Source organism: Pleurodeles waltl, chromosome 3_1, assembly GCF_031143425.1.
Source record: "Pleurodeles waltl isolate 20211129_DDA chromosome 3_1, aPleWal1.hap1.20221129, whole genome shotgun sequence".
NCBI classification, from domain to species: Eukaryota; Metazoa; Chordata; class Amphibia; order Caudata; family Salamandridae; genus Pleurodeles; species Pleurodeles waltl.
In genome coordinates this window covers 1776134705-1776160191 of record NC_090440.1, presented here as the reverse complement: position 1 = coordinate 1776160191, position 25487 = coordinate 1776134705, and the positions used below count along the sequence as shown (strand labels likewise).

The 25487-nt window shown below is 43.6% G+C and overlaps 1 protein-coding gene across 10 annotated transcripts in view; it reads right to left on the bottom strand.

Annotated features, from left to right (window-relative positions):
• TBCCD1 (TBCC domain containing 1) overlaps nt 1-25487 on the bottom strand; it is a 356963-nt gene that overhangs the window by 189096 nt on the left and 142380 nt on the right. For all 10 annotated transcript variants that reach the window (XM_069225791.1, XM_069225786.1, XM_069225795.1 and 7 more), the window contains one exon: nt 22537-23034. In XM_069225791.1, the coding sequence (XP_069081892.1) occupies nt 22537-23034 (498 nt within the window). The remainder of the gene's footprint in view (nt 1-22536; nt 23035-25487) is intronic.

Genomic DNA, 25487 nt, shown 5'->3' with positions numbered 1-25487 from the left:
CCCAACAAAGAGCTAACCATTCACCAAGAACTCTTTGGTAGGATCAAGGTAGAACGCCAAGGCTCTTTTTGGGTCCAGGAGGTGGATTCCACCCTCTTTCTTAGAAGGATGTTGTGGTGCATAAAAAATAGGCAAGGTGATGGACTGGCCTACATGAAAGGGCGTGACCACGATTGGCAATAAGGAAGTCCTGGTGTGCAGCACCACTTTGTCAAGTGATAAGGAAGATGATAAGGAAGAGTGATAAGGAAGGGTGGCTTCAATGACAATGCCTGCAGCTCACTCACCCTGAAGGCAGATGTAATGGCCACAAGGAAGGCTGTTTTTAATGTTAGAAGCCTGAGAGGACAATTGTCTAACATTACAGACTTCGGGCGTAAGATCAAAAGCTGTCAACTGCCGCTGCTCAAACTCCACACAAGAAGACTGGACAGGTTTGGGTGGAGAACCCTCCCTTGCTACTGCAACAGAAGATCCTCCCAAAGAGGCAAGCTGATCAGAGAATCAATGGCCATGCTCTTCAGCTCTAGATACCAGACTCTTTGTGCCCATATAGTAGAAACAAGGATTACTTGGACCCAGTTAATCTTGATCTTCTTGAGAACTCTGTCCAGAAGTTGTATGGGCAGAAAGGAGTACAGGAAGCCAGGGACGAAAAGTGTTGACGAGTGACTGCCGCCTTGGAAACTCAAACACGCAAAACTGCTGACATTGTGCGTTCTCTGCAGAGGCGAACAGATCTAATCAAGAGTCTCCCCACTGCTGAAAGAGATCATGTGCCACCTCCAGATGGAGATGCCAAATTTGTGATGAACCAAGCATTGTCGACTGATTTTGTCTGCTTATCTTCAGAGAGCCTGCCAAGTGTTGAACCACCAGGGAATTACCCTGATGTTCCAGCCATGTCCAGAGGCGCAGAGCCTCCTGACAAAATAACATCTGTGGTGCAGGCAGGACGGACCTATGAAAGTAGACGTCCTGCAAGTCCAATGGTACCATCCAGTCTCCTGGGTCCAGGGCAGATAGAACCTGAGCCAGAGTGAGCATTCTGAACTTCTCTTTCGTGAGGAAGAGATTGAGGGATCGAAGGTCTGTTAAAGGGTGGAGGAACTTGTCCTTTTTTAGCATCAGAAAGTAGCGAGAATAACAAGCACAACCTACTTCTGCCAGAGGGACCCCCTCTATGGCTCCCTTATCAAGAGAGCTGTAACTTCCTCGCGGAGAAGTGCCAGGTGATCTTCTGTCATCGGATCGTAGGATACTGGCATGGATGGAGCAGTAGCCCTTTCGGACTATTTGCAAAACCCACCTGTTTGACGCGATGGACTGCCAGTTGGGCCGGTGATGGCGAATCCTACCTCTGACTGGTCCCTGTTGATGTGTCCGACTAAGAAGGTTTGTAGGGCATTGCCAGGGTTGAGTGGGGGGGGGGGGCTTCACTAGACTGCTGGCTCCCTGATCCACAAGGACATTGGATCCCACTTCATCGGCCACACTGAGGCTAGGCAGCATGCGCAGCATGGTGGTTTGAGGGGAACGGATGTGGTTGGGTGCCCCTTCCGTAGCTACAAAAGGGCCGAAAAGACTAAAGGGGTGAGAGGCAGCTGCGAGACCCAGGGACCTGGCCGTAGCACAAGACTCCTTAAAGAGACTGAGCACAGAGTCTGATTTGTTTCCAAATAAACAAGTGCCATCAAAGAGCATGTCCATAAGGGTGGACTGGACATCCCCCGAAAAGCCAGATGTCGCCAGCCAGCCTCAAGGCCACTGTCGATGGAACCGATCTGCCTAGTGAGTTGGCCGTATCCAGCCCACATCGTATTGTGAACTTTACTGCATATCTCCCATCAGCAACAGCTTGGGAGAGAATGGCTGGGGCCTCCTCCAGGACCTATGTCAGAACCTGAGCAACCATGTCACATAAAGTATAAGTGTAACTGCCCAAAAGGCATGCAGTGTTCACAGAGTGCAATGTCAGGCTGGAGGAAGAAAACATAATCTTCCCAAGAATGTGCCTAGGGATGTGGGGTCTTGGATAATCAAGCTCACAAGGATTGAGTGTTGCGTCAGGAACAGTGGCTCGTTTGGAGCGGGTCTATGGCGGTGGGCGACTGTCCTGTTCACAGGAGCCCCTGGTGCTGGGTTTGGACCAGGTCCCCAGCAGGACATCAGTAAGGGCTTCATTAAAGGGCAAAAGGGGTTTCAGCAGAGAAAGCCCCAAGCTGCAATCCCTGTCAGGTTAGTCCTGACTGTCACAAAGGCAGCTCGTGGCCCAGGACCTAGGTCGCTGTTTGCACCACCAGTTAGTTGGATGCCCCCTCCTCCATATCCATGATAGGGAGAGAAAGAATGCCAGTGTCAGGAGAAGGGTCCAGACCACTGGACTCTCCCAGGCCCATCTGCCAGTCCATGGGATCTTCCAGCTGGTATTCTAAAGGGTCCAGGCACCCCTTTAAATCCTCACTGTACTCCAACCTAAAGAATAAGGGTCAGGATCCGACCTAGGTAGCAAGGTCACTGTCGAAGATGGAATCAGCATTGCGAGACGCCGGTTCAGCACCATTTCCGAGTCGGCAATGAGGATGGAGTTGATGCAACCTGGGGCACGGGCGGCGTTGGGAGCGTCCACATCAGAACCGGCATCGGGGAAGGTCGGCACAGTACAACTGAAGCCAGTTCGAATCCAGGAACAGACCCATGAGTGCCCCCCAGAGCCGAGGCTGAAGCCGCCAGTGTGGAACCTGAGGGGGGCCCTGCTGGCCAACGGTGCAATAGCAGAGTTGGGCTGCCCAAATACGAGGAGCATGGCCTCATTAAGCTCTCGGAGTTGGGCAGGGTTGCTCCGGGTCACAGAAACTGGGGGAGGCACGGAGCTGACCCGGACGCTGGCTCCATGGAAGAAGGCCTGGAACGACGACACTCCTTTCCCTCATATCATCAGCCAACGAAGGGGGTAAAGTCGAACACTTGTTCTTCTTCGACTTCTTTTTGTGCCTCAACTTACACGACCGCCCCGAGGACTTGAAGTGGGACGATGACAAATGGGGGCTCCGCAACCGTTCTCGGGACCTTTCTCTCGACTGAGATCAGAAGCATCGCAGAGCCGAGCACCGGGCCGCAATAAGCATTACTGACCGTTCACTCAAGGTTTTCGGATTCATGGCCCGACACTCAGAGCATGACTTCTGGTTGTGGTCGCACTCCAGACACCACAAACACACAAGGCGTGGATCTGTCACAGACATCGCCTGATTACAGGATCCCGGGACTTGAATCTGGTCGTACGTGACAAAATCTTGATGCACCAGGAGGGTAGACACTAAAAAAAACAAAAAAAGAAAAATAACTTTGACAAAAGGTTGAAAAAAGATCAGTCAAAAAGTGATTGAGGGGTAGCTCTTCTTCGGATCAGCGCAGGCTGACATGGAAAGAAAAGAACCGAAGTCAGCGCACCAGTGTGGGGTCTATATAGGTCTCACATCTTATTCGGCGCTGAGACAGATGCGGAGCCGACCAATGCTACCGGAAGGCACGCAGGGGTACTGTTCGAGAAAAATCTCCAGATCCGGACTGACGCCTGTGGGAAATTTTAGGGTAAGGAATCTGCAACTAGAAGTCTCTATCAGATACAGCCTATAGGCAATATGATAGGGTAGCAATTAAAACAAGATGGAGAGGGGAAGGACCTGGCTGACCCGTTGATTAAAATGCTGCCCTCTATGCACCATGGTAATAATGGATTGTTTCTACCTCCAACTACACACTAGCCGCTCTTGTGCTTTGTCTGCAAAAGCAGAGTGTTCAGTTAGAGGCATGAATTGGTTAACTGAAGGAGATTATATCAGGAAGCATGTATATCACAATGCTGTTGACAGGCTCCTATTCTAGTCTGAAGACACCTTAGGCCCACAGTTTACTTGCCTCCAGTTCAACATGTCCTGACTTCGCCTTGGTCAGTCTGCTCAGCAATCCTTATTGCGCATACACTACACTAGAAGAGGACACCCTGTCACTACAGACTTCATGATTCATCTTAAATTTCCGAGGTGCAAGTGCAGAGTTCCATGTCTACGCAATACTAAGACAGCGGGTACCACAAGTACCACAAGGGGTCTTTGATACATTTGACTTGTATGAGTATATGTAATGCCCTCACAGTCATAAAATGCATACAACAGACTTCTAATACATCTATATGACTCGATGGACTTCTTTGAATTGTAGTCAACCCGGAATGTCTTTTTCTTCTTTGAGCTGCGATTAAAACATGGGACGTAATCAAAAGCATTCAAATAATTAGGAGGTCAGCTCCATGTGAAACATTTTTGAGGTGCAACACGATCCTGGTGCGCGCCGTCAAAGAGCACAGTTATCTAGTCTCTGATCCAAGTTAGCAAACATTCTGACAACAAGTAGCAGCAAAGACTTCCAGCAGCGATCCAGACAATATTAAAAAATATATATATTTATATTTATATATGAGTGCTTCCAATGATGAGCCACCTTAGGAGTATGGCTCACACGAAGGACAAGGTACAGAAAACTCTTAAGTGTTGAGAAAACAAAGTTTGAACTTCCTATCCTGGACTATCTAAGAAAAAGTCCACCTGAATATGTAACTAGTCATGAAGAATTTGACCATGTGTTTCATTATCCAAAGAAGCAAAACAAAACAAATACAGACCTAATGGAACTAAAACTTATGGGCATTAGGAAACATCTCAATGACCATTTATTGTGTGCCACAGATAAATAATAAAGGATAAGTCAACAGAAAGCTTCTTCTCATTACAGATTCATAATTTAAATTGAATACAAAAAATTGATTTTTATACATTTCTGAAATTAAAAGCATTTATATTACAACAAGGCCTTTTTGTACAGACATATTTACCAGAGGCTATGCAAAGCCTAGTTAACCGGGGTTATGTGATCTTTAAGCTACATAAACAACTCAAATATAAATTCTAACCTTAATCTAAATATGCAACTGAGATGGGAGGACGATTTGAGGTCCGACAATCAACACTGACCAAGGTACAATGGAAGTACTTATGCATCTCACCATTTATCATGAGATAATTGTATACTCTCACCCAAAATATGTTCCCCACTACATAAGCCTTGTTTGTCTCCATCACAACTGCACAAATTGGGCTTCCTCCCCAATGCATCCAGCTGTCACTGTCAAGAGGAGAAAGGCAACCTACTGCACATAACATTTAAGTGCGAAACAAATCGTCCTTTCTGGCTGGAGAAATCAAAGTTCATAAAATGAGTTATGAAAATTGACATACCCTTCAACTTCATGTAACTTTGAACATGAGGACGTCCTCAGATTTATTCCCAAACATAGGCTCCAAACAATGCTAAGTAGAAGAAAGTTAATTTCTATGGAAACTTAGGCCCTCATTACAACCTTGGCGGACGGCAACCGTCGCCCGCCAATGTTGAAGCGCCGGGCGGCCGCCAATGGGGCTGCACTCCTGCAGGGTCTCTTATGAGATCTGGTTTCCACCCGCCAGCCCAGCGGGGGATCTCGGCCGCAACACGGGAGCCGGCTCCAAATGGAGTTGCACCCGTCGAGCTTTTCACTGTCTGTATAGCAGACAGTGAAAAGCTCCATGGGGCCGTGGCAGGGGGCCCCACGACTCCCCTTTCCACCAGCCTTTTCATGGCGGTTCACGGCAGGAGGGGGACTTGTAATCCCCTGGGCAGCGCTGCCCTGGGGGATTTAAACTGCCGGGACCAATGTGACGGGAAACCGCCGGTCCCGGCGGTGCGACCGTGGGGCTTCTGCCGCGGTCATAATGCCCCTGGAAGCACCGCCAGCCTGTTGGCAGTGCTTCCTCCAAAACAGCCCTGGCGGTCAAAGACCGCCAGGGTTGTAATGACCCCCTTAGAAGGCCTGGCTATGCAGTGCTAATAAAATAATACACCAACATAGATTTGATCAATAATAAAATACCTTCCTTGTTACAAACTAGTTTCTAATCTACACAAAAGTAAAGCACCATTACCCAAGTTTCATAGATGCAAGTCCTCTCAGTGACAACCTTCTCTTCTGTTAACTACCACATCTTGATTTATCTTGACAACTACTGCTTAATGTTTGTTAAGTAGCCTTGAATGTTGCTTGTTACCATATTAGTTCCTACAAAGGCACAACAACACAATACTTCAAGGGTTAAAGTGATGACTTCTGGATTATATTGTGATGTTATCCACTGAAACGTCTACAGCTCCTTTTTGTATGTCTCTCTTCCAGGATACTGCCATGTTGCCTGTCCCAAAAAGATGACTCTGTTTTATGTCAAGGCTATACCATGCCATGGTTCTCACCAAATTCCTAAATGATGTAATCAAAGCGGTATTCACATGCTGGAAAACTACTGAATTGCTAGTTATGAAAAGACCAACAACTACTTCAAAAAATACACATAGAAAACACCAGGGACTTAAGGCAACTGATAGCCTCCAAAAATAAATATTGCATCAAAACTGCTTTCTGCCTTTTTATTTTTATTTTTACGTGCACCCTCCCTTGTGCAATTTTTGCCTCTATTTCTCTTGCTGTTCTGGTCCAAGTTGCTAGAAAGAATAGTGTTTTCTCTCTTTTTTTTTTTTATTCTTGTTTTTATTGAGTTTTTATCAGGATCCACCGAGATAACAAAAAGAAAAAATATATTGTATTTCAAAACTTTGTCTTGAATAACTTCCCCAATGGTTCCCAGAGAGAGGAAGAGGTCCAAACAAAGACAATGAGACTAGGTGGCTTTGCAAATTCATTCCATAGGTGATTTAACCAAGAACAGATTTACCCATGATTGTCTAAGAAGAATTTGCTCCAGATCGAGGAAAACTTTTACCACTTCCTATTCTGCTAGCATATCTCATTTCCTGATTTCTAACTTGCATCATTTTGTTCCACCATTCTTGAGGTGGGAGATAACTCAGATCACCAGTTTCTTAACTAGAGAGATCTGGCAACCACAGTGGCGATAAAAATGAGTTTTTCCCACCTGGGAGTGAGCCTTGCCTCGGAGTCAAAGCCTAAGCATATCAACGGTATACTGGGAGTTATAATAACCTGAGCCATAGTTGTTAGCATCTTGAATATTCCATCCCAGTATTCCTGTACACATCGACATGTCCCAATCACATGTATCCAACCCACCACCCCTACTGCTTTACAGCGAAAACAGAGATCAGGACAGCTGGGCACCACACGGGATAAGGCTTGCGGGGTTCCGTATAATAGCTATTTACTAAAAAATATAATTTGATGCCAGTTCGCACCTCTGAGAACTGAGAAATTTAAGTGAATAATTCTCTCCCAGCACTCACTTGAAAGATCGAAGTCCTCCTGACAAGCCCATTTTCTTTGTGCCTTTGCCCCAAGATCGACCTTATCCCTGTCTAGCAATAGCCTTCTCCACGCCCCGCACTCCTTATCCCAGGAGGGTCCACCACTTCAGAAACTAACGCCTGAGTATCAATGATTAAATTGATATCTAGATCCCTTAGACTGTGTAGCAAAGTATTATAGGATCCCACCAGAAGAAAGTCATTTTTAACAACCATCTGGATATTTAAGGGAGTTTCCCAGTTGTTATTGATGCGAAAATCCCTGATTTTACTAAATCCTGCATGCCCCTACCTCATTACTAAGTCTGCATTGAGCTGAGCACCAGAGCGTAGCGTAAACTGTGTAAGAGGGGTGTTAAGATGCAAATATGGAATTGAATATTTTCTAAAAAAAATCTGATTTTCTCTTAAAGAGCCATTTAAGAATCTTATAGCAAACTTTTTAGGGAGATTTCACCAAAAGTGCTGGATTTCGAATATCGTGCTCCTTACATATTAACTCACGAAAGTCATTAGAGAATGTACAACCTACAGATTGATCTGCTTTAAAACTAGTGAGCTAATGCGCAAAAAAGGCAAAATAATAATCTTTAACACTGGGCAAACCTATCCCGCATTTTCCCGCATTTTCTTTATCTGCATTTAATGTTCTTAATGCAGCTCGAGCCTTCTGATTTTGCCAAATAAATGAGCGAAACATAGACTCCAGTTTTGTGTTAAAACACACGGGATGGCCGAGAACAGAAAGTTAAATAATGGTAAAACTGACATTTTGATCAATGCGATGCAACCTAATATAGAAAGGGGGAGAGACCCCCATTGGGCAAGCAAAGCCTGAGTTTTTAGAGCAATGGGGCGTAATTAAGGTCATACAGGTCTCCTATATCGGCTCAAAAATAAATCTCAAGGTATCTCTTTGGCCCAGTATTCACACAATGTCTTAATTCGGGGAGCAGTTTAATAGAAGAGGTGCCACACAGAATAATATCGGTCTTATTCATATTAATCTTGTCGCCAGCAATTTGCTCAAATTTGGCAAAAACATTAAAAGCCGCTTCCTGGGAAGTACTTTCTTCATCTAAAAACATAATGATATCGTCAGCATATAGTTTAATCTTCCCCATTGACTTTAGAGGGGGTTGAATCTGATTATTTTGTCTGATTTTAATGGCTGAGGGCTCAATGAAAAGAGCAAAACGTATAGGAGTCACCCGTTGTAGTTGAAGTTGACCAACAAACGCAGAATTAATAATAATATTAGCTTCAGTGCTTGAATACAACCTTTGAATTAGTGCAGAGATCTGAGAGGGCATCTTATAGCTAGACAATACTGCGAAGAGTGTATCCCATACAACCAAATAAAATGCTTTTTCCGCATCTAATAAAAGAATAATGGCAGAAATTTTATTAGATGCGAAACAGTCAAGATCCTCAGCCAAAAAATGCGTATTAGTTGCAAGTTGCCGACCAGCTATGAACCCGCTTTGATCGGAATGCACCAGTTTACTGACGGCCCCGTTGAGCCTATTAGCTAAAAGTTTCGAAATAATTTTATAATCTGTATTTAGCAAAGAGATTGGACTATATGCATTAGGATCTTCCCTGTCCTTATTGTTTTTTGGGAAAACTGACCACATTCCCTGAGTGCCACGAATTGGGTATCTGTTCGCCCCTAAGTAGGCCATTAATTAAAGACAAAAAATCATCAATAAATGCTTTAATGAAAGCTTTATAAAATTCAGCCGGAAAGCCATCCGGTCGACAAGCCTTCCCCGTGAGGAGGTTCTTGACGACCTTAAGGAGTTCTAACTTAGTAAACGGCTGTATTAGAGCATCGCTGTCTTCTTCTGTAAGACTGGGAATATCTAGTTACCCCAAAAATTCCTTAATAAATCTAGGGTCAATATCCAGAGAATGACTGTAAATTTACCTATAATGCTCTAGCATAATTTCATCCACAACTCTGGAGTAAGTGTGTCTAACCTCAGTGATAGGGCATCTCAAGGCATGAATGATATATCCAGCAATTCGATAGTGAGTCTGCCATGCTAAATATTTGCCTGTGAAATTACTCTCATCATATACCTTTTGTTTATAAGTCTGATATCCTATATCAACCTTCTTGAGAAAGTTGTCGACCAGTGCCTTTTTAGCTAATTCCAAATACTGTCTATTATTTTCTGAAGGGGCATGTAAGTAAGCAATTAAACACCTTTGCACTGCCTCTTTCAGAGCCCTGGTTTGTTGTCTCTGAGAAGATTTGTCTGCTGCCTCCTTGGCGATTACCAAGCCCCTGAAAAAGGCCTTAAATGAATCCCAGATTATAGCCGGAGTTCAAGATCCCTGATTACGTTTGAAAAATTCACTTATTTCATCCTCAGAAATCTGCACCCATCCCTCATCTTGAAGAATCTGCTGATTAAAGACCCACCTTCTAGTCCAAAACTTGGGGACTTCCGAATAAAGCGACACTTCCAGCACCAGGGAGGCATAGTCAGATAAGCCAGAGTGCCGCACCGACTGAGTCTTGAAGCGCAATGTTTTAAATATCAGAAAAAAAAAAAAAAAATCGATGCGAGAGGCGCTTTTTAAACCGGGTTGAGATGAATGTATACTCTCTCTCGTTGAGGGCGTTCATTCTCCAAGTATCACACAGCATCAACATTTTGACATACACTTTAAAGATTATGGCAACTCTAGGCTTATGTTGTTTCTTACCCCTAACAGTGGTATCCAAAATTGGATCCTGAAGAAAGTTAAAATCCCCTCCAATAATAATTTTACCTGATATTTGCAAAAGGAACTGAAACAATCCTACATAAGGAACTGGATTGTCTAGCAGGGGTGCATAAAAGCTAACAAAGACAAATCTTTCTTTGGCAATCAAACAATGCACCCAGCACCATCGTCCTTCGGGATCGCAAAGAAAGTCAAGTGGCCGTGCATTGAGGCCTCTAGCTAGAAAGAGCGCTACACCTCTAGGGGCTGCTGATGTTGCGGCAACCACCTTGAAATCGGCCATCTTCTTAAACATGTGGAAGCTCGCAACCTTTTTAACTGGGATATGAGTTTCCTGAAAAAGAATAACTGAGGGATTTAGGGCAGCTACCCTTTCTTCAATTACAGACCTTTTCCTCCGATTATTTAACCTGGTGACATTCCAGGAAACTATTTTTAATGAAGAATTCAACCCTGCAATTGAGTTCTCATAGAAGATCACCGAGGAAATAAATGATCTAAACCTGGTCTAATTAACATCACCCCCTCTATGACCTTAACCATTCTGAAATACGCGTAGCTACTGTTTAGTGTGGAAAACCTGGATCCTGCACCCCTTACAAACCCTTCCAACACCCACCCCCAACCCACACCCCAACCCTTGGGTGGCCGAAGCCTGGGGCCCTCCCGTCTGAGCAATGCGGGGCCACCCCCTGCCCCCAACCCCAACCTTCTTTAATCGGGTGCCTTGGCATGGCGCCCTACACCATAGACTCGAAAGGACTGGAATATAAGTACCATAAATACACATTGATATACACTCTATGAAATCCATCGTTCTGAAGCAGCATTTCCCCTCCCAGTGCAAAGTCTATCCTCCTTCCCCCCTCTCCTAATCATATTCCCCCCGTGCCTCTACCCCCTCCCTCTGCCCCGACTGCTTCTGAATTGAATGCAACAAAGTCTTAGCAGCATCAACTGTATGAATTAAATTAGAATGTCCCTGAAAAAACACTTTAAGTGAAGATTGCTGTACAAGTCCTGCCAGAGCACCGGCTTTTTGGAATGCTGAAATCATCCCTTTCAATTCTCTCCTCCGATGTGCAGCCGCCACAGACATATCTGTGAAAATTTTGAAGGCGAAATCGCCAGGGACCTGATATACTTTACTCCTAATTGCTTGTTGAAGAATTTGTTCCTTGACACGAAAATCACCAAAATTAACAAAGATAGTTCAAGGATACTTTGCATGAGGTGGCAGTACTGCGGGAACCCGATGGGCCCGCATGATGGTAAGATCCAAATGTTTATCCACTGGTTCTGAGAGAACATGCTGCAGGATAAGATCCAAGATTAAGATTGTGACAGTCTGTCCATTTTTGCGCCCTTCAGGGATTCCTGTAAATCTCAAGTTTGATCTGCGTGAGCGATTCTCAGCATCATTTGGCCGGATCTGTAATTCTAACAAATCTGCTTGACATTTTGCCACTGACGGTTCCACAAAGACACGAGCAACGTCCAGGTCAGATACTCGCTGTTCAACCTCCTTAATACGTGAGTTAAGTTGCTGTATATTACTCGAAATTAGATTGAGTTGCGATTCCGTTCTCTGATTAGCCTCGTTTTGCAAAATTTTCAAAGCTTTGAACTCAGATAAGATCTGATGGAGCAAATTTTCTGAAAGAATATCTGCGGACTGCACCATAATGGCAAAAATAACTACTTAATAATCAGTTGCACTGAATGTGGATTATGTGGAAAGATTGATGAAACATGATTAATTACTCGTTGGGTGATTGCAATACTCCTTTTGCACACTTTACATCTAAATAGTGCCACACTAGATCAATGGCTTCACTGCACCAAAAAAGAAAAAAGAAAAAAAAGTTTAATACACCGGGCTAATTTTATAGATGTTGTCCTTGGGAGGAAAAATGCTTCTGGCATGGCACTGTCTATCTTCTAACTAGTAGTAGAAGCACTGCTTTGGTACCTTTCCTCTTTATTTGATGTTGAGTATTTGATTCATCTCTGCCAACTTTCCGCCTGTTCACATTAAATAGACATGTTTTATTATGGAATTGAAACAATCATAGTATGTAATATTATTATAGATGTGTACTAGCTGAGATAGGAAAGCAGCAGAGCTTACTGACATCAATAACAATATTCACAAAATTGTCAGGATTTTAAATGTCCTTGCAAGGAATATTTTGAATGGAGAAAAAGGTCAAGACAGCGCCCCCAGCCTAACCAGCCCACCCTAGTGAACGTGATTGTAGGTAAGGGGGACAGAGGGCTCAAACCCTTTCAGCCCAATGGTTGTTGTGTGCCTGAACTTGAAAACGTTTGTGATGGCAGTACATGAACTGCAACGGTTTCTAAGCCCTATTAATGTTTGCAGGAAAGGTAATTAGTAAAGAACGCAACTGTGAGGGCTTTTCTAAAAGGTCTTAGTGAAGTATGTGGTTACTGTAGTGTGTTATGCAACACATTTTGAACACTATTAATGCACTTTCGTGCCGGATGCAGTCTCAAGATTTTAATACAAGAGAGAGCTGAGGCACAATCGGTAGGCAGTTACAGAGATAAAAGCGTGCGGCTGACTCATCATTTATAACTACACTCGCTATTTACATAGGTGAAAAGGGAGGCAGCAGAACCACACACCCAACAGCACTGAAGTGAAGCCTTGGTGAAAAGCTCCTGCCTGCTGGAGTACTACAATATACAAAAATAGATGGAATGCTTGAATTAATCTCAGCCACTGGGAGTTACTTTTGCCACATCCCACATTATTGTGCACATCATGCCACATCAGTTTGGACCCATCTATTCGCAAATCAGCCTTACTACTTCAATGGGAACAGTCCAGCCGAACTGCAAGGTCCTCCTTGACCCAGACTACAAAACAACAAAGGAGCTGTTTCGCCCTTGTCATTGGTTCATCAGCCGGGTAGAGCGTGGTTCCAGTGACACAGTGTGCAAGGAACCCACGTCTGGGCATACCGGTCCCACTTGAGGTGACATACTACAGTACACAAAAAGTGCTGAATGGCATGCTTCAATTAATATCAGTCACTGGTAATAACTCTGGGCCACATCCCAAGCCATTGCTATTTTTTAACACTATGCTACCTCAGTTTGGACCCAGCTATATGCAAACCAATCTTGATCCTACTCCAGTGGGAACAGACCAGCTCGACCTGCCAAGCTAGGTCCCCCATAAACTAGAACACAAGCACCCCAGAACCGGATTTGCCCTAGTTATGGGCTCATCCGCAGACTTTGGCTTGGTGCATGGGGGCCCATGGTGCCACTGTTTCAGCGTGGTGATTTTAGAGGTAGTTTGGTGTTCTTGAGAATTACTCACTGAATGATTATGTCTAGGTGACCCAAAACCAACAGGGAGCTAGAAATGCTTCTAAGTATGCTAAATAAGGCAATTCACATTAGCGAGGAACAACAGTAAGAAGTGGAGGCTGCCATACACCATTTCTTAGGAGCTTACAGGATCCCACCGCATAATGTTTTCTCAATAGCAGGGCTATGTAGAATCCAAAGCTCTTCTCAGGTGTCAACAAGTAGGATTCCGCCTAAGTTGCAGTGCTGAATTGGATGCTGTTTCAGTGAAACAGGGGTTGAGGTATGCCAGTGGTTCTGAAGACTTAACGCTCCTGGCCCTCTCTGCAGCATTCAATATCACAGACTATGCAATACTATAAACCAAAAAATCTTTAACAGCCATTAAGGCTTCAGCTTCTGCTTAGATGGAATCCTTCTCAACAGTTAGGAAACAAATCATGTGTATGCCACCTTTTGTCTCTACTCGTAAGGACTGTGGGTACGGCATCCCCCAGGGCTCTGTCCTTTACCATTTCCTCTTTACATTCTTTTGCCCATCATGGCACAAAAGTTACATCAAATGGGATGAAAGAATTTTCACATATGCGAGTGCCAACTTGTCTTTGGAGTGTCTCTGAACCAGAGTAGCAACTTGGTTTCTACTGTCTAAGAGTTCAACAGTAAACAGTTGATGAAAGTCTACAAAGTATTTGAGAGTAAAGCTTAGCAAAACTAAGCTTAGAAAAACTAAGTTTTCGCTAACCTCTACTACAATCATGGTGAGCAATCTTCACTGGCTTGGAGCTTGGGCATTTGCACAGTCTAAATGTGGCCTGGGAACTCAAGTTGTCAAGACATCCAAACCCTGCTTTTTCTTCAAAATCCTGCGTCAAATTTTGTTTCTTGACTACAGCATTGAAACGTGTAGCCCCAGTTCCTTAAGAACCCAGCATTGTGTCCTAAAAAAATATTCTGTAATGAGGTGAAAAGAGGATTTCATGGGCTGCAAGTCCACTTTCAATTTATATTCAAGGCTATGACCATATACTACAAAACAGTATATTCACAATCACCTGTTTTCATGGCCAAGACATTTTCAATGTTACTGTCTGTCAAGGAATCTACAATCTGACCTCTTATTCTTCCTTCAGAAGCCCAAATTCCATACCATTAACTATGGTGACAAATCTGTTCTGTCACAGCAGCAAAATCTTGTACTGTCTGTCGCCCTAAATATGGAACTCTTCCTTCATCTTTTTCAGAAAAGCCTCAAAACCTTTCTTTAAATCAATAACCCACTCTCACAATAAGTATGCTGCTATAGCGCCAAGAAACCTATTCTGGTTAGTCCTGCATTTAATAAACACCCTTGATTTATTTGTGATTGGGATTTTCATGTGAGAAGTTGTGCTTCTCACACTGTGAGAGGATGAGGTGGGAGGAGGTGGGGGAAGATGGGGAGCAGGTTTAAAGTGGAGAAAAATCCCCAGCTTGTAGGTTGAGTCATCAGTTTCTCTGTGGGCTGACCTTTGGTGGTGTAATATGGAGAAGAAAAACCTGTAACTGTGGTTCTCCAGCATTGGTATCATTCATAGATTCACATGCTTGAATATTCCCCGCCGTCGAAGCAGGAGTCCCACGATTCCTCAAAAAAACAGTATATAGCATTATCATAGCCTATAATGGATATGGCAAGTCGGTTTGATTGCCTATCTACACCTTTAAAAAAAAAAAGAAAAAAAAAAAAAAGACAAAAGAAGTACCAAACTTCACCTATAACCAGACAACAGCAACCTCTAGATCACTCCCAAAAGAGGCTGAAGCCCTCAGATTTTCTAGCACTAGTGTGCTCTTATTAACCATTTATGAGTAAGGGGAGCCTCTGAGGGGAAGAGCGTGGGTCGCATGTGAATCTATGAAAGATACCAATACTGGAGAACCACAGTTACAGGTAAGTAACTAATTTTCTGGTCCAGAATTGAATATTTCATAGATTCACATGCTTGAATCAGATTAATAAGCAATATATAAATAAAACGCATATTCATTATAATAAACAGATATAGCAGATGGGGGAAAAACACAGAGACTCACCTTATTGTTTGTCCCACTGCTACATCTGTTTTATGGCTCTCGTCCAGGCAATAATGTTTTGTGAATGTATGCCTGTTTGACCATGTTGCTGCTCTGCAGATATGGTGAATCGGCACCCCAGCAAAAAGAGCTGTTGATGTGGCCACAGCTCTGGTGGAGTGGGTTCTTACACTGCTCTGCAAAGTTTTTCCGGCTTGTTATGGCAAAACTGTATAGTAGCTGCTATCCATCTGGCGATGGTTTGCTAGGTAGCAAAGAGTCATTTTCTAATACCTCCGTATGCCAGAAACAATTAGTGTGATTTTCCTATGTGATGCGTTCTCTGCAAGCAGAATTTGAGACATTGTTTAACATCTAAAGAGTGTAGAGACTTTTCAGCTGGCGTCTAAGGATTTGGGGAAAAAAGTTCTGAGAACCATAGCTTTTTTTAAGTGAAATTCCGATGGAAATTTTAGAATACATTTCTGGTCTGTAAGTAAAATAACACTGTCTGCAGTGAACTGTAGGAACGGTTGTTTGATGGTAAACGCTTGTATGCCGCTTACTTTCTTGTGAGAGCTAGTAATATTGCTCTTTTCCATGTGAGATATTTGAGATCTGATTTATGAATCGGCTCAAATGGCGCTTTCATAAGCTGCCCCAGGACTATGTTGAGATACCACAGAGGTGGAGGATATCAAACGGGTGGAAAAGCCCTGAAGAGACCTTTGAGGAATTGTTTCATAATGCGAGTAGACACAAGAATCTAGATATTGCTGCTAGGTGTACTTTTATTGAGAAATTAAAGAGTCCTGATTGTGCCAGGTGCAGGAAATAAGGGAGAATTTGCTGTGGTGTTGCTGTGAGTGGGTGGATGTTGGAGGACACACACCAAAGAGAATTGTTCCCATTTGAACTTATACGTCCTGTTTGTTGTGTCCACCTTTGCCTTGGCCAGAATTTCCTTTCCCTGCATTCTGATGGGATGACTACCGAAGAGAACTCATTGTATTCAGGATCCATGATGAAAAGTTCAGTGATGTCAGGTCCGAATGCTGTATCTGGCCCTGGTTCATTGTCAGCAACAACAGTGTTACTTTGAGATGTAGATGAGGTTGCTCTGAGAGGAGTAGGAGTTCGGTGAAACATAACTGCCTGGGCCATCTGGGAGCTATGAGGAGAAGGCTGCAAGGTTCCCTCTTTATCTTGTTGACTACCTTTTTGGATCAATGGGATTGGTGGAAAAACCATAAGTATATATCCCAGACCATTGTATCGAAAATGCATTCCCCCACGATCCTTTTTGGAGATGCCAACTTGCAAAGAACCAGCATTTCTTATTCTCTTTTGTCACAAACAGATCCAAGTGTGGTTTGCCCCATCAATGGAATAGTTAGTTCAGAGTCTGTTGACTTAGCTTCCATTCATGAAAAGGAATGATGGTCCTGCTTAAGGAGTCTTCTAGGAGATTAGATATTCCTGGAAGATGTTCTGCTCTGATGGTTATGTGATGCTGAAGTGCCCGGTTCCATATCTCTTGTGCCAAATATGAGAGTGCCCAGGAGCAGGTTCCCCCTTGCTTGTTCAAATAGATCATACTGGAAATACTGTCTTTTCGCAAGAGGACTGCTGAATGAGCTATTTGGGGAAGGAAAGCCATTAATGCTAAGGCGAATACCTTGAGTTCTAGTTGATTGATCTGAAGGTTTCTGTCTTCTGTGGACCATCTCCAGCTGATCTGTAAGTGCTGGAGATGTGCTCCCCAGCCTTCCAACAACATATCTGTTGTTATTGTGAGTCCACTAAAGTATTGCTTTTATCATAACCAGTGTTATTTGAATGACATCTTCGAATGAGCCCTGTGTCTGAAACCATTGTTGGCCTATCTGTTCCTATAGTGGAAGTAGATGTAACCGCCAGTTTGGGAGCAGAGGGATGCATGAGGAGATCATCCCCATGAATGATTTGTACATCTAAACAGAAACCAACTTTCTTTTGGATAGTTTGTTTGCCAGCTGATTAATTTTGGCCTCTCTGTCCTTGTAGGGATAGGATTTGTTCTTTAGTATGTCTAGAATGGCTTCCAAGAACATTATGTTTGTTGCAGGTTTCAGTTGGGATTTGTGGTAATTTGTTGTGAGCACCAGTTTGCTGAATAGCGAAAGGCAGGTGGATGCTGCTGTATGCTGTGATGTCGGAGCTTTTGTCTGCCAGTCGTCCAAGTATGGGAATACCTGGATTCCCTGTTGTCTGAGATGTGCTGCTACCGGAGCCAACATCTTTGTAAAGATTCTGGGAGCAGATTTTAGTCCAAATGGAAGCACTTTGAACTGAGAATGGACACCGGCTACCTTGAACCGTAGGAACTGCAATAACCTGGACATATTGGGATATGAAATAAGTGTCCTATAGATTGAGAGATGCCATAGGATTCCCGTTGTTCAAGAGTTGTAGTATATCTTGAAGTGTCACCATGTGAAAAGTTTAACTTTTTAGGAATTTGTTGAGTCTTCGGAGATCGAGTATAGGGTGCCAATCTCCTGAGTGTTTTATGATGAGAAAAAAGAGAGAGTAGAATCCTAGTCCCTTTTGAGTTTTTGGAATGATTTCTATCGCCTTGTTTTTTTAATCATATTGGATATTTCCCTCATGAGTTGTCAAAAGCGAGGTGGTGGTGGGCCTGATGATGGAGTGTTCGGGGGCTTCTGGAGAAATTCCAAGGAATGTCCTTTTGAAATGACATCTAGAACCCACCTGTCTGAAGTTATCATGGACCACTGTTGGAGATGATGTGATATTCTCCCTCCAATTCCAGATGTTGGTGAGGTAGACGGTATCTTTGGTAGGTCATTGTTTGGGACCGTGTCTATATGCAGCTGCTGGAGGTTGTCTGTACTGTTGTTGTTGGTTGTTACTGTGTCTGCCCAGGCTGGTACTGCCTGTAGTCCTGGTAGCCTTCTCAAAATGAATAGTTTCCTCTTCCCCTACCTCCTCAAAAGGGTTGTTTCAGGTAATGGAGCGTGCCAAGATAATTTGTTGTATCTGTGTCAGCCTTTAAAGATTGTAAGGCCTCATCCACACATTACCAAACAATTATTCACAGTCAAACCGCATATCTATAAAAAAAAATTGTATTTCTGCCGGAAGGGGGTGTATTTCAGCCATTCCCGTCTGTGAAGAACTGCAGCCCCTGCTAGTTGTCTAAATACACATCAATTGCGCAGTTGATCATTTCAGCCAATACGCATTCCCCCTCCTGCAAGATTTTGCGTGCTTCTAATTTTGCCTCATCAGGTATAGGTCTATATATGGGCCGACTGGCGGTCATAACAGCTAAAATAGTCAGCGAGTTTGCTGCTTTTAGTGTAGTGGCTGCCATTGTTAAGAATCTTTTCCCAATGTTGTCTAACCTACAGCCCTCTCTATCAGGAGGAGATAATATCTGTGCGGAGCGGTTGTTTGAGCCCCGCTGCGCTGCCTGCGATACCACCAAATCAGGTTTTGTTTGTCCGATAAGGCAAGTTGGAGAATTGTCTGGTGCCTTGTAATTTGTATCAAGATGTGGGATAACTGGAGATACAGTAGTCAGATATTTCATGGCTTTCAGTCCTTCTTCCCAGATGAAATCTACTATTGGAATCGCTCTTACTGACTTCCTTGTGGGTTCCTTGAACTCATCTGTCTCCCTTGTTAACAGCGGTAGTTCAAACCTTTTTGCTGCTCTTTCCATTAGGTTGTAGAATCCTCCAATGTCTTCCGGAGGGGAATCCACTGGCACCGCCAGAAGTGGAGAGGGGGTGGGAATGAGGTAGTTGTCCCGCTCATCTTGTTCGGTTGCCATGTCTTATTTCCCGTTCCTCTCTATCTTCCCACGATGATATTAGGTCATCTTCCAGGGGTTGTGATATGTTGGTTGTTACTAATTGTGCAGGGGCCAATCGGTGTTGTAAGTAACGGAGTGGGATCTGGTAAAGATGTCAGGGTTTGAAAGAGGCATACTGGTTGTCCAACCTGACTTATAAGTGTGGCAGGAGTTGACGGCGGGAATCTACGGTAGTAGTCTTGTAACATAGGTTGTAGGTTTATTACTAGGAACACAGGCATTGGAATAGACTGTTCCTGATACTCTTTATATAATGGTTCCACCTGTTCGCCTGCAGTATAGTACCCCTGATACTCCTAATTGTCATCATCTCTATAATCCTGGCATTTCATCCATAGTTGGGACGGGCTACTAGCCACACCAAAAGGACCACCTTCTTCAGATTCATCATCCTCATCCAAGAGGTGTAATGGTGTGTAGGGCAGCACTTTACTTGGGGAAGTAAGCCTTGGTAGAATTGACTTTTCTTTTAGAGACATTATTGATAGCGGGGAAATGTTTTTTCAGCGTGACCTTGTGTTTGCATACCTTCTCTAAGTAAATCTTCTGATAGAAATGTCTTAAATTCCTGGTCCGTAGGTGGCAAGTCTGCGGTTGTTTGTGATGACAACGGTATAGTCGTTAATTGTATGTTTGTAATTCCCGTTGACAGGCTCATTGACGGGGTCATCTGTTTCGCTGCCGTTGATGGCATTGTCATGGATTCGGTTGACGATGGTAGTGCTGTCGACGATCTCTTCTTCATCAACGGTGCCATAGATGACGTTTCTGTCGGCGAGTCCCGCCTCGTAGTCGGTGGCTTTAATAGCGGCGGGAAGCTCAAAAAAGCTGTTGTCAATGGAGCCTGTCGATTGGGGCTTGAAAATGTTTGAGGTGACAATCGTCATTGTGGAAAGCTGTGACGATGTTATAATCAACTGAGATTTTGCTGTTGTGAATGTTGATGTCACCATCGTTGTTTTAATCGTAGACGGTACTTTTGTCTCTAATGTGACAGATTCTTTTGTCTTCATCGTCAACGGTACAGATTGGAAAGTTCATTTCAATATAGATTCCTTCAGGAAAGGGGTAGTAGTCTCAGATCTAACCTTAGGAATAGGCTGTTCATGTTTGGACTGTTCAGGTTTGGAGGTCAAAGGGTGGACCTTATGCCTCCTTTCCTGGTCAGTGTCAATATGTTTCGATTTGTTACTGACCTTTGACGGTGGCTATGAGGAAAGTTTTCATTCCGCTTTTTTTCTTTTACTTGAAGTTGTGGCCTGAGAAGAAATTTCACTGTCGTCCTCTGATAAAGGATATCCCTTGGTCTTCAAATTCAGAAGCAACAATAAGAGCCTACCTTCCCAATCCTTCAGTGATTTTTGCGAAAAAGTGCAACAAATTTTACATTCTTTCACCTTATGCTCCAGATAAAAGCAATAGATGCACTTTGAGGGTGGATCTTCTGAATGGAGCCTTTTCTTCCTACAGGCCTCAACATCTTATCCAGTCAGGAGTAAGTAGTAAAAATAAATAATGTTCTTTAGAACAAAGTTTTTATGACATTTCTGTGAAGACAACAGGTGGTTTAAGCAGGGCTCAAGGAGACATCCTTCACACGATGTGCAGTAAAAAAATCTCATGGCTTCAGCCTCTGTTGCAAGTGTTCTAGAGGGTGCAGTCATCTGGTTACTGGTGGTGTGGTCCTTTTTATAATAAAAAAAAAAGATGTATATAGGCTATTAAACTGACATTCCCATGATAGCCTATGAAAATGTTATATACTGCATTAATAAGATACCATGGGACTCCCACTTTGATGATGGGGTATATTCAAGCATGTGAATCTATGAAAGACCCAATACTGGAGAAGAACATTTCTAACTGTTTGTAGGGAGAAACCGTAGTACAAATATTTTGTGGGTCCATTATAGTTAGTTGCTTGGACACAGTGATAGCTTAGGCTTGTGGCCTGTGCCCTTTTACCTAGTAATTATGCTCTGTATTCAATGTTTATTCATTACTGGTTCCTTTAGTGGCATTGTTTCAATATCATTATCACCTGCTATTCTGCAAAAGCGTCATTATCAGTGCTATGGCTGACAAACTGTGCATTGTGTTCTTTTACTCAGAATTACAACAACAGATGTGAGGCATAGAATAATATTTTGTATTGCCAGCTCCAAGACTGCATAAACAGTCCAGCGCTTAGGTACATACAAGCGTACGTCCTCTGTGCATGAACATAAACATGTCTCCTATAAAAACATCTTGTAGGACGCAAATGGCATTAGAGGAGGTTCCAGACAGAATTTACTTAAATACTGCATGGCGGTTTTAGGTAGACCTCAGCCTTTGTGTCTCCACAAATCCTGATCTAGAGACTGGCGGCCTGACCTAGTACCAAGGTAACGGGGGTGAGGTGTGCTTCACATGGACACTGTATGGACAGGTTTAGCTTACATCACCATGCTCTCGCTTAGGGACTAAAGATTAGGCTTTTAGGTGGGAACTGTATACACACTTTATGACAATATGTTGGGGTTGTTCATATTCACATCTCTAATTTTCAATATCCTGATTTTGTTATTCCTCATTATCTTAATCATTGCAGCTCATGTATTTTATCATACACTGCAGTCTTTTCAAACAATGTAGACTTTCATTTGGAAAGAAAAGGGTAAGGCTTGTATCTCTGAGGGGTTTTTCAGAGTTCCATGCAAGGCTGCCACAAATCATGCCTACCATTTCGGTTTTGGTGAGGTGCTGCTAGAGAGCCAGGAGGGTTGGCTCAACAGCTGCCAAGCGGTGTGGGAGTGACTCAGTCGCTTACAAAGCAGAGGGGCTGCTGCCCCAAATCCAGCAGTCTTATAGGAGTACAAGAGTCCTTATGACAAATACAGGCACATGCTAAATACAGGGATTTCTCCTTAAGAAACACAGACAGGCCAAGGGAACAAAATAGTGGATTGTCTGTGGATTCAAGTTAGAATCAGGGAATGAACCACGTCTCTGTTTGCAGACGCTCAGTTGCCTTCACTAGCAGAAACAACAGGATGCAAATTAAGATAACTGCACTGATCTTTACCATATTACCAACGTTAATGATACATTTAGGAGGGCAGTTCAAAAGGCACATATGATTTACTATTAGCCACAAAACCACTCACCTTGTCAAACCTGCCTCTTTTACAGTCTTCTGCCAGATATGTATTCTCTGCTCCCGCTGAGCCAAAGCTTTCTGATACACTGGTGGGAGTCCACCCGGGATCTCTGTTGTATCGCCTTCCATTTCAAAAGGAATCACGTAGATATAAAAGTCACGAGGTGACAAAAGTCTCCAGATGCTGGAATCAATGTTCTCTGGATAGACACACATTGGGTTATCCCAGTAATTAGGGACTGTAGCTATTCCAGTTTGTGCCATGTGATCTTCCAACATAGGATAATGTGTATGGTATGGAGCTAATGTAACATCCTGATTCCCTGACAAAATAAGAGGGCGTGTAGAAGTGAGACAGTGGAAGGTAGAAGAAAGAGTGGATGAGAGGGACAGACGATGGCAAACGGCGATGATTTTCACATTGTCACAATCCTTAAGGTGAAGTGTAGTCTGCACAGGTCCCAAGACAAACGTGCTATTCCTGCATTTCTCAATGGTGACAGATCTGAAATACAACAAAATGCTGATCTGAAAGATCGACCATAATTTTTTTTAATTATTTGACAATACAATTTTGATAAAAACATTTCCAGAATTTAAGTGGTGTAATATGAATTAATATTAGAACCGCTGAGGATAATTAAAAAACCAAGTAACATTAAAATTTGGCCTCCTGCAAAAAATGCAAAATAGATAAACACCTTACTAAAAGGGAAGGCTATAAATATTATGGAGAAGAAATAGAAGCAATTTCAATGGCCTTACTTTGTGCTCTGTCCCAACCTTGAATTATAAATAAGGCAAAGGCTAATATATTCAGTATGGTTGTTAAATAACCCTTTGACACAATCAAAAGAGTTATTTCTTAGTGGGCATGAAATATGGACATAGACATCCAGAGGCTCAACAACCGCAGTCTGAGGTCTGAGATGTTTGTCTCCAAGTACTATTGAAAAAGATTTAAAGATTTTTAGTCACGATGTATGGCATCCCTGATGGTTAAAGAATTTTAAAAACAAAAGCCTTTGACAGAGCTGCTTTTTTCCTTTGTAGTTACCGATTCGAGTTGGATGGCAACTAAAAAGAAAAAAAAACCTATTAAAGTGTTTTACTTTTTTTTACCCCTTGGGTGCCACGGGCGAGCTGGTCCTCGAGACCATCTAGTCCTGCAACTGGCCTACGGGGGGAGCTCTAGGGCTCCCCCGTGGACCTTCCACCCACACCCCCATCAGGGACAGAAGGGGAATTGCTTCTCCTTCCACCCGTCCCCCGGTGACATCTGATGACGTCAGTTCGCAATCGCTCTCTGACCTCATCTGAGTTCGCCAGCACGATCGGAAAAGAAATGCAAAGCACTCCTCTTCCGATCGGGGGGTGGGGACAGGCAGAGGCATGAAAGGAAAGGCCTTTCCTTTCATGTCTCTGAGCATTTCTGAAGCCCAATAGTGAAGCGATGTGGCTGCAGAAATGCCCACTAGACACCAGGGATGTGTTTTTTTTTTTTTTTGTTTACCTATAAGTGGAGCGGCCCCGGGGGAGGGTGGGGCAATTTATTATTAGGCCGTTAAACGCCAGGAATTAATTACTTTTTTTTTTTTTTTTTACAAGAGGGGAGGAACACCTTAGGCAAGGGTCACTCTCCTGGGGGGCAAATTAGTTTTAGGCCGACTGCCTATTTTTATTGGGCCAATCTGCCCCCAAGGAGAGCAGAAACCACTAGACACCACAGATTTTGTTTTCCAGGTCAGTTATACGCAAGGGGAGCGACCCCTTAGGAAAGGATCACTTCCCTGGTGGGCAAATTTATTTTACGCCATTTCGGCCCCCTTTGGGGGCAGATCAGCCTATTTTAATTACCACTGTGCACCTGAATTTTTTTTTTTTTTTTTTTACAGATGGGGAGTGACCCCTTAGGCAAGGGTCGCTCCCCTGGGGGCAATTTTATTTTAGGCTTTTTCTGCCCCGCATGGGGGCACATCGGTCGATTGTTTTTTTTGCGCCAATTTCACACTAGGGAAGCGACCCCTCTGGCAAGGAGGGTGGGGGTGGGGGGGGTCAAGAATAATTTTATTTTAGGACATTTCTGTAACCACTAGACACCAGGGATTTTTTATTTTTTTTGCATCAATTTCACACAAGGGGAGCGACCCCTTAGGCAAGGGTTGCTCCTCTTGGGGGCAAATTAATTTTAGCCCATTTCTGCTCCCCTTGGAGGCGGATCAGCCAATCTTAATTAAGCCGATCTGCCCCCAAGGGGGCCGACACCACTATGCACCAGGGATTATTATTATTTTTTTTTTTTTACACAGATCGGCCTATTTTTATTAGGCTAATCTGCCCCCGAGGGAGGCAGAAACCACTAGACACTACAGCTTTTTTTCAGGTCAGATACACGCTAGGTGAGCGACCCTAGAGGACAAATTAATTTTAGGCCATTTCTGCCCCCCCTTGGGGACAGATTGGTCTATTTTAATTAGGCCGATTTGCCCCTAAGGGGGAAGGCAGAAACCACCAGGCACCAGGGTTTTTTTTTGTTTTTTTTTACAGATGGGGAGCGACCCCTCAGGCAAGGGGGGGGGTCCATTTTATTTTAGGACATTTATGCCCCCGTTGGGAGCAGAAACCACTAGACATCAGGGATTTTTGTTTTTTTGCATCTATTTCATGCAAGGGGAGTGACCCCTTTGGGGGCAGATCGGGCTATTTCTATTAGGCCGATCTGCCCCCAGGGGCCAGACACCACTTAGGCACCAGGAATTGGTGTATGTGTGTTGTTTGGGGTGGCAGCCCCTTTGGCAATGGTCGCTCCTGTGGGGGGCACATTTATTTTAAGCCATAAAAAAAAAAAAAATGTGGTGTGGTGACTACCAACCAGTATGGGCATGGTTATTCCCCACCCCAACTGAAGGGTGCAACAGTCTTTCAACTCTCCCACAGCACACTAAAAGAGCTTGTCCC